The sequence below is a fragment of the Oryctolagus cuniculus genome, chromosome 17 (assembly GCF_051225735.1).
Source record: "Oryctolagus cuniculus isolate XC-2025 breed Fujian yellow rabbit chromosome 17, ASM5122573v1, whole genome shotgun sequence".
NCBI classification, from domain to species: Eukaryota; Metazoa; Chordata; class Mammalia; order Lagomorpha; family Leporidae; genus Oryctolagus; species Oryctolagus cuniculus.
The window spans coordinates 12,207,188-12,219,501 of NC_142883.1; the positions used below are offsets into that span (position 1 = coordinate 12,207,188).

The following is a 12,314-nucleotide window of genomic DNA, read 5'->3' on the forward strand; positions in this document are numbered from 1 at the left end:
CAAGTCCCTGGGCCCCTGCACCCTTGTGGGAGACCTGGAAGAAACTCCTGGCTCCTGGCTTGAGATCAGCCCAGCTCTGGCTGTTGCAGTCATTTGGGGAGTGAACCAGCAGACAGAAGACCTCTCTCTTTCTCTCTGCCTCTGCCTCGCTGTAACTCTGCCTTTCAAACAAATAAATAAATCTTATTTAAAAAATTCAAACAGAAGAGAAATGGCCAAGAATATTTAAGAAAATTTTGGAAATAAAGAATAGAGTATATGTGTGTGTATGTGTTGAAGGAGGTCTCACTCTGTAAGAGCTCAAGAATATCAGGTATTCAGAGTAATTAAAGTGGTGTAACATTAGATAGCTCTATTCGACATGACTAAGTTTGGATTTCTTATTTGTAATGCATACTTGAAAAAGATAAAAAGTCTTGAAATTCATGCATAATTTTTTCATAATACTTGTTTTACATAAGCTTTTTGAAATGTCTTATGCATGGATTTCAAAATTCACACATCAAAATAAAATTATCTTTTAATTCTATTTTCGAGAAACTTTTTGAAATATCTTCACATATTGGTGAGCCACCAATTTCTGGTTACATTTAGTACAACACTGCCATGCAATTCATCTAATTCTGGCTAAACGAAATATATCAGATATTTCTTCAGGCTCTATACTTGAGGCCGGTGCTGTGGCTTAATAGGCTAATCCTCTGCCTGCGGCACCGGCACACCAGGTTCTAGTCCCAGTCGGTGCACCGGATTCTGTTCCGGCTGCCCCTCTTCCAGGCCAGCTCTCTGCTGTGGCCAGGGAGTGCAGTGGAGGATGGCCCAAGTGCTTGGGCCCTGCACCCCATGGGAGACCAGGAGAAGCACCTGGCTCCTGCCTTTGGATCAGTGCGGTGCGCCAGCTGCAGCACACAGGCCGCGGCGGCCATTGGAGGGTGAACCAACAACCAACGGCAAAGGAAGACCTTTCTCTCTGTCTCTCTCTCTCACTGTCCACTCTGCCTGTCAAAAAAAAACAAAAAAACAAAAAAAACAAAAAAAACCCTCTCTCTCCCTCTCACTGTAACTCTACCTCTCAAATAAATAAATAAAATCTTTAAATATATATATATATTTGGTAACATTAAAGATGGAAATTAAAATTTGATATACTTTGGCTGAATACTATAATTTGTATCTTTTCCTAATTGTATTAATAACAGTAATAGAAAAAGTATATTGAAATTTTTTACAAACTAAATTACTATTTACATATACAGAGCCTTCAAAAATCCAATGCAAAATGTGTATTATAAAAAAAGCAATCATTTTCCATTATGTGCATCAAAATATACTTAGCATTAAATCCACTGTCCATGAACTTTATGAAGCAGCCTCATATGTACATCAGTTAAAGTATTCTAAGTTACAGGCTGCTTTTCTGTTGAGGAGGAGCAGTATTTACCATTAGTCTTTCAAGAGAACTTTTCAAAAGTACAAGCATAAAATGTCTTATTGAATGATCTTATAAAGACGTTTTCAATCACCTATTAGGCAGAGAGATTTTTATTTGTATTATGCAAGTTTGCAGGTTTCCCTTTTAGATATTTAAGTAGCTCCTTAATTCATTTTTTCCATTTTAAAGTATATATTACTATTAATTCCTTGAGCTACAAACAAAATGACCAAGCTATAGTTCCTCATGTTAGCAATATTTAAAACTAAATTTAGAATTACACTATTTAGCTATATTTCAAAATGCCGATACTTGGTCAGTTTAACCTCACAAAATTCAAAATTCAAGCTCCTGGGTAAACTGGAAGGCTGTATATTTTTAATGCAACCTCATCCAAAGTATTGCAGTAGGTAATGTTCCATTAAAAAACAAAACAAATCAAAATGAAGTTCACTCCCTGTTGGTATCATCAAAAGATCATTTAGTATTCCATTTACATCTTCTTTAGAGTTTAGTATTTAGTAAATAAAAGTACTAAAACACTGTCATTATAACTTTGCAGTCTTAATATCTTTAAGGCATTTGTATTTGAGGATTAATCCCTGTTCCTACTAATGTTATAAATGTTGATTTATTACAACAAACAAGCAACCAAATATAAATGAAGACTTAATACAGGCTTATAAGAAAGCCTATCAACTCATGTTTTAAAATATAACTTATTTAAAATATAACTTTAGGGGTAAATAATCTGTTTTCCATTGTAATGGGAGATTATAAATACTATGCATATTAAGCAAGAAAAGATATATTTAAAAAAAAACTCTGTCAGTTTGTTGGAAAAATAACACCCCAAAATATTTCATAAAGTTTCCTCATTTTAGACAAAATTATAAAGGCAGTCAAAGGAGAGGTGCTGCTAATTTCTGTACAAAAGAATGATTTCATGAAATTACATCCAGTAAACCAGATAATAAACATTTGCCATGTATCAGTTGGCTTCAGGCTGGCGCCACAGCTCATTAGGCTAATCCTCCGCCTGCGGTGCTGGCATCCTGGGTTCTAGTCCCAGTTGGGGCACTGGATTCTGTCCTGGTTGCTCCTCTTCCAATCCAGCTCTCTGCTGTGGCCCAGGAAGGCAGTGGAGGATGGCCCAAGTGCTTGGGCCCTGCACCCGCATGGGAGACCAGAAGGAAGCACCTGGCTCCTGGCTTCAGATCGGCGCAGCGCGCCAGCTGTAGCAGCCATTTTGGGGGTGAACCAATGGAAGGAAGACCTTTCTCTAAGTCTCTCTCTCACTGTCTAACTCTGCCTGTCAAAAAAAAAAAAAAAGTTGGCTTCAAAATAGGTCAAATAAAAACTCAAGAATATTCTGAATCGCTTTTAAAAATACAAAAATTTCTGTTTTAATACTCTGTGCAAATGAAATTGTACTTGTGAAGTACACTGTATGCAGATGATTACATATGCTTTTTTAAAATTACCAATAGCAGAAATTGTTATTGGATAAAGACTAAAAAGAAAAAAAATCAAGAACATACCCAATTAAGCCTTAAAGCTTAAGAACTGCTTACATTTTTCTTACGTGTAACACTTGCTCACTTAGCTTATGATTACCCATTTTTTTAACTTGAGCCTTAGATCCTCTAAAACAAATGATATTGATTATTATAGCTGCGTTCTCAGAGTTAAGAGATTCAAAAGAGTGAAGTCAAAGAGAAGGCCCCCAATAACTTCTTCATTTGGTCCAAAACTAACTTGAGTTCTCACTCACTTCAACTGGTTCTTGGATAATGCAACCAGTCAAAAATTCTACTGGTTCTAGGATCTGCACATGGGCCTGTTCTCTCACAAATGCGTCTCTTTTGACACAACATAAAAACTTTATGGAGGTATACATCAGACAGAAATGTGTACGTGCATTTACCAAAAGAAATATTTAAGAGTGTTCAGAGCTGCACTCTTAATATCCCTAAAGGAGAAATAGTCCAAATGAATGCTGACAGCGGAATGGCAAACTATATCATGGTATATTCACTTTGAGGTACTAGTCAACAACAATGAGTAAGCTGTAATAACATGAAACAATGCAGATTAATCTCACAAACCTAAATGCTGATCCAAAAAAGCAAAGCCTAAAAAATTCATGCTTTATGATTCCGCTGACATGTAGCTCAAACAGGACAGTAGTTAGTCTTGGGGATTCAGCTGTTACTGCTCAGGGCATAGGCAAGAGGCTTCTGGCAGCTTTCGGTGTCTTGGTCTGGTTACATGAACGAGTTTAATCTGTGAGCTTTCTGGGATGTCTGTATACTTCACTAGAAAGCTTTTAAAACTACAGGCTGCATGATGCACACCCTCAATAAAGTTCTGTTCACAGGAAAAATTAGCTCCATGAAGACAGAAAAGGGGTATTGTAGGTCAAAGTCAGACACATTATTGGCAGAAGACATGCAGTTCACAGCAACAGGGCTGACAGCAGGGGCTTCTGTCAGATGTAACAGGCTGCACTGGGGACTCCAGAAGCCACGCTCTGGAGGAGAGAAGAATCACCACCCCGGGTGACGGAGCACTTCAGGAAGCAGGGCGATTCCAGAAACGCTCCTATGTTCTTTTTCCCTCAGTCAGTTGGGTTTTTATTGAGTTGACCACATATGTGGATTTTCCCTCAATCTGTGGTATCATGAAGTACCACACAGTTCCTAATAGCATTTTTTACATGACATACAATGGAAATAGTGCTAGCAGAACAGGAGCATATGGAGAGCCAAACATGAAAAAGACTCTCCTCATGGTATTCCCTCCAAGCGTCCTTAGCAGGGAAAAAACACTCCAGTGTAGAGGCTCCCTGCCAAGTGCCCTGCTCAGCAATGCAACACAAAAGCTGTGCAGGTACGTACAGCGGCCAGTGCACAGAGCTGCCGGCTTTGTTAAGCACTTTATACTCAGTACCAACAAAGTTCCTCCGACAATACACAGTGGAATAAATCAACAGATTCATTTCATTAAGAACACGTGTTAGGCCTTGAAAAACTACAAAAGTATAGACAAGGGGTGCCCCCAGTAGTTTACATTCTTTGTATAAAAGTACATGGTATACCTGCAAGTATAGAAATTTTAAAACACTTATCTGTGTGAAACCTCAAACCTAGAATGTACAACTCTCTCCATATTTTAATTTTCACATCATATATCCTAATAAGTAACTGAAACACCAGCACATGTTTTATATAAAGGGGTAACTTGTAAAACAAGAACATAAATTCATTGCAAATATTTGTTTCGTAAAAGGATATAGTTGCAGAATGGCACAATAGAAGACCTGCACAAATGGAAAGGCACATCACACTGCTGGGTGAGAATATCTCAACTCTTCCTCTGTTGAACTACACATGTATAGAAACTCTAATGAGCAACAATCTTTTAAATAGGCAAGTTGATTATGAAACTCAAATTGAAAAATATGAACAAGCCAAAAAAAAAAAAAAAAAAAAAGGAAGATCACGAAAAAGAAGAGAACGCATTCTGTGGCTGGGTAAGACGTCTTACTAGATAAAAAAAAAAAAAAAACTACAATTTGTAGACTGATATTCATTTAAAAATATGGCACTTGTACAAGCATATACAAATCTCTAGAGCAGAAACAGAGATCTAGAAACAAGTTCAATGATAAAGGTATTATAGCACATACTGTAGTGAGGGAAGGCTAGATTACTAAATAAATGGTATTCAGATAATTAACCACTTGGACAAAATCCAGAAACAACTGGATCCATATCTCATAACTTTCTCTCGACACATTTCAAACGGGTCATAGACTTAAATGCAAAAATTAAACCATAAATGTACTAGAAGACAAATGGAAAATTTTTCATCATGTGTGTCTCACCAGGGAGCTGGCTGAATAAATTATAGTATATCAAGTGGATAAAACAAAAATACAATGAGGAAGCATTTTATGTGCTTGTATGAAACCGTCTTCAGGATATTCTGATAAGGAAAAAGAAAAAAAGTCCTGACTGAATATATGTAGAGCAGGAGGGGAAAATACGATGACAGCAAAAGAATTTTTATGCTTGCATGTGAAAGAATAGAGGACACACACGGAGCTAGTAACGCTGCCTCCTCTGAAGAGGCGAAATGTGTGCTAGAGGGATTTCCCTGTATATTCTAAATCTTGCAGATTTTAAACTATGACTCTCTATGACCTAGGGTTAAAAATGTAATGATTCAATTAACTACTATTTTTACCTTTCCTTATGGTACTTTCATTTACAGCAAAATCTAGGCAAGAGAGGAATTCTATAGATAATTCAAAATATTTATATAATCAAGCATCAAATATGTGTATATTTTATATAAGTTTGAAAAAGGTAAGCTAAACATATTATATGTTTCAAGGTTGTAAAGTAATTGTGAGAGAATTCAAGACACTGGTTAAAAAGGAGACAAATGAAATATCCAGAATTTGTGAGACGCTTACCTCTTTTTAACAAAATTGTATGACTACTTTGTGTTAACAATGTCAAGAGGCCTCTAGACAGAGTTGATGGCCCAGATTTAAATATTAAATGTGTTTTCTTGTTATCCAGTTTTTGAAAAGTGCAATACAGGTTTTATTCATGGTATATACATTCACACACATATACACATATACAGGTATATACACCAAGTACAACCAAAACAACATGTTTTTGTGAGATATGGGATTGCTTCCTGTATGATCATTTATAACTATATCATCTAAAGATCAATATTACAGGTTCTAGTGAAATCACTACTACATATTTTCATTACTAACTAAAAAAACAGCTTATCAATATGATGGTCAGAGTAAAAACTATAATGCAAGAAAAGTTAAAATGCATTAGAGTAAGTCTGTTTCAAAGGACCTCATTTTGCTGCAAATGAGTTTGAAAATATTATTAGAAAGATGGCTTTAGAAAGTTTCCCTGAATACTTTAAAACCATTAATACAACAGCACCAAAACATTAGAAATCCAACTAGGTAAATAGAAATATTGAAAAAGCAATGAACCAGATGTATACTATGAAGATCCTTCAAAAAGTTCATGGAAACACTATGTCCCTAAATCTGTATATATGAAATATGTGAAACTTGTATAACTTAAATAAAAATTTTTAAAAAGTTCACGGAAAATGTGTTTAATGAAAAAAACTATACATGGATTTCAAAAGATTTTTTTAAAGATTTATTTATTAATTTATTTGAAAGTCAGAGTTACACACAGAGAGAGGGGGAGGCAGAGAGAGAGAGGACTTCCCTCTGTTGGTTCACTGATCAACTGGCTGCAATGGCCAGAGATGCACCAATCCAAAGCCAGGAGTCAAGAGATTCTTCCAGGTTTCCCACATAGGTGCAGAGGCCCAAGGATTTAGGCCACCTTCTACTGTTTTTCCAGGCCATAGCAGAGAGCTGGATCAGAAGTGGAGTAGCCAGGACTCAAACTGGTGCCCATATGGGATGCTGGCATTGCAGGCGGCTGCTTTACCCACTATGCCATGGCACTGGCCCCCAAAAGATAATTCCACTAAGTTTCCCAGATACTTTAATTATTTATCTTTGAAAAATAAAAAATGAATATATGCAATCCATACCATTTATAGTTATATGAAATAACTTTGAGTTACTTAAGGTTATTAAAATTATTTTCTACAATAAAATAGGATGCAAATGATTAGTACACATGTAAAACAAAAATTGAAGACAGTAGTAAACAGTAAAATTAATTTTATTTTTAGAAGCAATAGCAAGAAGCAAATTGCCTTTCACGAGTTAGTGATTTAAGTAAAAATATTGACTACAAAACAAACTGTTTCTCAAATACTAGTGGGTTCTGCAGTAGCTACTTGAGTGCTAAACCCAAGACTGAATTGGCCGTTTTGATTGTTTAAAGAGAGGATAAATATCAATTCCATCATCTTGCCATAGAATAATCACCAGCCTTTTCTTCTTTGACACAATTATTGTCTCAGAAAGCCACCTTATTTCTCAACTAGTATGTTGAACAGATTATATAGTGTCCCAATCCACAAGAACGCCCTCATTGCCAAGGCTGAAAAACTATGATCTGAGAGAGCCAAAGAACCCGAGACTTGGAGGTCAGTAGGGGCAAAGGAAGATACTAAGGGAAGAGCCTATCTGGTGATGTAGCAAAGTCAAAGAAAGCTAACAGGCTGAGAAAGCGCGCGTGTAAATGGACAGGGAGAGGAACCGCGGAGGCTGCCTCTCTGCAGACAGAGGATGAGACTGACCGCGCAGGACGTTTCTCTCCCCTGCGCTCTTCCTTCACAACCCAACAACTTGTTCTTCGCTAAGATGCCTCCTGTTACGGAGCCATAATTACCACGTATTCATATGAATATATTCCTCTTCTCTGATATCATCTATACATTCAGCATGAATGAAGAAATAAATGAAAAAGAGAATACTTTCATGAATAAATAATGCTACATTCTAAAACAGAAATTTTTCACTTTTGTGAATATTTATTAAAGAAAAATGTTGCTAATATTAATGGCAAGTTTCTGTATCATATAGCTGTCTTATCATATGGCCGTCTTTTAGCAAAATGGAACTGTGTCTGATTCAAGTGGGTCTAACATTATTCTTATATTCAGAAGCAGTAGCAGTTGTCCCCTTAAAACTATATTTCTTTGGCAAGAAGCCAGGTTTCTGTTTACGTTGAGGCTCAGACCACACAGTAACTACACTGTTACTTGCAGACTGTCCTTGTTCTGCTGGGTGCTGTACTACCAAGACCATCCCAGACATTCAGTCAAAATGAAGACATCATCTATGAGGGAAGTAGGAAAAACAAATCTGCAGGGGATTTCATGTAAAATTTCAAAATGGTTCTTGGAACTCCAAGTAAAATTCAGTATTTTGGCAAAGAATTTTCAAGCCCCTGAACAGCAATACATGGCACAGAAAAGGGTTGTGCTTTATATATAGAAAACTATGGGAGCTTCAGGGCTCTCTGACTGTCTATCAGGCAACATTAAAATATACTATATTGCTTTACACATGAACTCTTAATATCCCATTGGAAAAAAAAAACTTCCATAATTCTAATTGTACTTATTGTCAACAATTTAATACCTAGTTCCTCTTAGTACTTAAGTGCCTAAACTGGACTGTAGGATTGTTAAGAAAATCATTATAGGGCGGCGCTGTGGGGTAGCGGGTAAAGCTGTTGCCTGCAGTGCCAGCATCCCATATGGGTGCCAGTTCGAGTTCCGGCTGCTCCACTTCTGATCCAGCTCTCTGCTATGGCCTGGGAAAGCAGTAGAAGATGGCCCAAGTCCTTGGGCCCCTGGATCCGTGTGGGAGATCTGGAAGAAGCTCTCCGCTCCTGGCTTCAGATGGGTGCAGCTCCGGCCGTTGTGGCCATCTGGGAGTAAACCAGTGGATGGAAGACTTCTCTCCCCCTCTGCCTCTCCTTCTCTCTCTGTGTAACTCTGACTTTCAAGAAAATAAATAAATCTTTTTTTTTTTTAAAGAAAATCATTATCATTTGAACTCTATCTTTAAACTTTTTATTTCTTTTAGTGTGATACTGCAATAACAAACATTATAGCTACTAACTGAATATTTGTTGATTTACTAGTATTTAAGTCTTTTAGAGATATAAGATATTAATCAACAAATTAATGAAGACAGAATAAAGAAATTACAAAAAAAAAACAAGGGAAAAATAGTACAAAAGACAAAGGGTATAGTAAATTGAAAAGTTAACGAAATCTTCATGAACAAAGCTGTTCATCAATATTTCAGGAGGAAAACATGAATTAATGAGGAATAAAGGTAAGGGACACAGCCCATTAAGAAAAGCAAGACTACCCTAAGTTCTGTCGTTATTCAAGTCAAGAGTAGAAGACACAGGTTTAAGGTTTGATGAATATCATCATTCTTTCCTGATTTCACCCTTCACACACTTGGTGATTTGAACAAATAAGCAGTAAGTTCTTGCATAGATTTAAAAATAGTTACCTTGTCATCTATGAGGGCATAAATTATTTTAACACGTTCTATTCAGCCACTGACCCAAAACATTTTACTAACAAGCAGACTGAGGAAGAGAGAAAATGGTTATGCAGTCTTCCCAGACAGAATCTGATCCTACATTTATCTGATCCCAAGTTTTCTTTTTGGCTGTTCTATCATTCCTACTCAAAGGTTTGGAGAAGTAAGAAAAAATGGAACTGGCTGACTCTCTGGGAATGAGTTAGATACATTAAGGACATGGAGGTTTCCCTCTTAAATCACTTTTTCGGTCAGGTACCCTGCTGAAAATAAGAAATGAACGATAGAACCAACACAAATTAATCCACAGCAAGACTCTTATCAGGGGGTCAGCACTGTGGCACAGTGGGTTAAAGCTCCGGCCTGCAGTGTCGACATCTCATACAGGCGCTGGTTCAAGTCCTGGCTGCTCCATTAATGATCCTGCTTCTTGCTAATGCATCTGGGAAGGCATCAGAGGGTGGCCCAAGTCCTGGGCCCCTGCACCCATGTGGGAGACCTGAAAGAAGCTTTTGGCTTTTGGCTTCTGGCCTCGGATCGGCCCAGCTCTGGTCATTGCGGCCATTTGGGGAATGAACCAGCAGATGGAAGACTTTTCTCTCTCCCTCTGTCTCTATCTCTCTCTGTAACTCTTTCAAATAAATAAAATAAGTCTTTTTTTTTAAAAAAAAGACTCATAAAAATATGTTTAAATTCTAGATACCAGTTACTAGTTGGATCATATTTTAGTTATAAGAGCATTTTTATTAAATGTATTATAAGTTTACTTACTTCATAACTTCCTCGAACTTGAGAATTTTCTTTTGGGCATCTTCTTTTTCTTTATCAAGTTCACTCTGTAAGTCATGAACCTGCCATGACAAAGACATGCAAAATTTACTGGAACACAAGTACAGTTTACTCAAATGATAACTATAATTAAACAATAATCTCCAAATTTTAATATAAAATTAGGTCTAGAAACTATCAACTCCCAACTTGACTCTCACTGGGATTAAACATGACAATAGGTCTGATCTGATTTCATCATCATTAAAAAAAATCATCTATTATTTTTCACTTTATGTTTCTGTGTGGGAGCAAACTGTTGAAATCCTTACTTAATGTATACTAAGCTGATCTTCTGTATATTAAGATAATCGAAAATGAATCTTGATGTGAATGGAAGGGGAGAGGGAGTGGGAAAGGGGAGGGTTGTGGGTGGGAGGGACGGTATGGGGGGGAAGCCATAGTAATCCATTATTCGTACTTTGGAAACGTATATTCATTAAATAAAAGTTAAAAAAAAAAATTAGGTCTAAATATCTCAAAATGGAAATTTGGTCCACCGTAATCATTTACCATAGAAAGATTTCAATACTTTACTCCCAACACTTCTCTTCAAAGTTAATAATCGCTTCAACCTTTCTGCATGAGAATTCTCTTAAAACTGATATCTAAAGAACTCAAAAAAGGAGAAGTCAATTTCAGATTTATTAAAATTACATTTTAGCCAAAAGAAACGAGTCTCACAGGATCCAAGAGAATACCACAGTGTGTCGACATTCCCCCAACACCTAAGTAAGGGTTATGATGATGTAGCCTGCTGTATCTCGTTCACTGCTTGGGATGATCTCTATAACCATCTACAGAGTTTGGGAGGAGATCCCTCCAGCATGACTCTTCCCCAAATGGAGCATCCTTTGAATAACCAGGATCTTAAAATATGAAAGGAACTTTTTAAAAAAATTATTTATTTGAAAGTCAGAGTTACACAAAGAGAGAAGGAGAGACAGAGAGTAAGGTCATCTATCCGCTGGTTCACTCTCCAATTTGCTGCAATGGCCGGAGCTGCAGTGGTCCAAAGCCAGGAGCCAAGATCCAGAAACCTCTTCAGGGTCTCCCACGTGGGTTCAGGGGCCCAAGCAGTTGGGTCATCTTCCTCTGCATTCCCAGGCCATGGCAAAGAGCTGGATCAGAAGTGGAGCAACCAGGACTCGAACTGGCGCCCATGTGGGATGCCGGCACTGCAGGCGGCAGCTTTACCTGCTCAGCACAACACCAGCCCCTGAAAGAAATTTTGATACAGCTAGATGGAGAGGGAGGAGGAATGCAGTGGCCAATGTTTCACAAACCTGGCAACCGCTAGTGCAGGGCTTAGCTGGTAGGTAAGAAAGCCCAAGTCCCTAAACGGGGTAGGAACACCCACTACAGACCTAGTAGCAACCATGTGGAGGCTGAAAGCAAAGCCAGTGGGCAGTGGGGATGAGAGAGGAATGACAAGCGCAGTAACACGCTATGATAAACCTGAGTCAGGCCATGCCCAACACCCTCTAATTACATAGCGCTGCAGTGTGGACAGGGACTCACTTAATTCAAACCCTGTATTCTCTGATTTCTTTTACACTTCTCTTGTACTCTTCTACTCTGGTGTTCTAGTATAATTAATTGATTGATTAAATCAAATGCTTGTAAACAGAAGGGAAAGAACAAATTTTTCATGATGATATCAAAAGAGTACTGATGGCTGCTAAGATGGCACCAACTAAAGTGAGAAAAAAATGACAAGCAAAGAGAAAATGTTGGGGGACAGGATGGGTGATCAGAGAATTAGGAGATGGGACTTCTCTACCCTATATTTTAAATGATAAACTTAGACATTTTCATAAAAGGGGGCCAGGGTTGTGGTGCAGCAGGAAAGCCTCCTGACAGTATCACTGGTTCAAATCCTAGCCACTCCACTTCTGATCCAACTCCATGCTGATGTGCCTGGGAAAGCAGTGGAGGATGGCCCAAGTGCTGGGCCCCTGCCATCCACATTGGAGACCTGGATGGAGTTCCAGGCTCCTGGCTTCG

The 12,314-nt window shown here is 37.8% G+C and overlaps 1 protein-coding gene across 38 annotated transcripts in view; it reads right to left on the reverse strand.

Annotated features, from left to right (window-relative positions):
- CEP112 (centrosomal protein 112) overlaps nucleotides 1-12,314 on the reverse strand; it is a 519,374-nt gene that overhangs the window by 354,669 nt on the left and 152,391 nt on the right. For all 38 annotated transcript variants that reach the window (XM_089316743.1, XM_089316736.1, XM_089316738.1 and 35 more), the window contains one exon: nucleotides 10,251-10,330. In XM_089316743.1, the coding sequence (XP_089172869.1) occupies nucleotides 10,251-10,330 (80 nt within the window). The remainder of the gene's footprint in view (nucleotides 1-10,250; nucleotides 10,331-12,314) is intronic.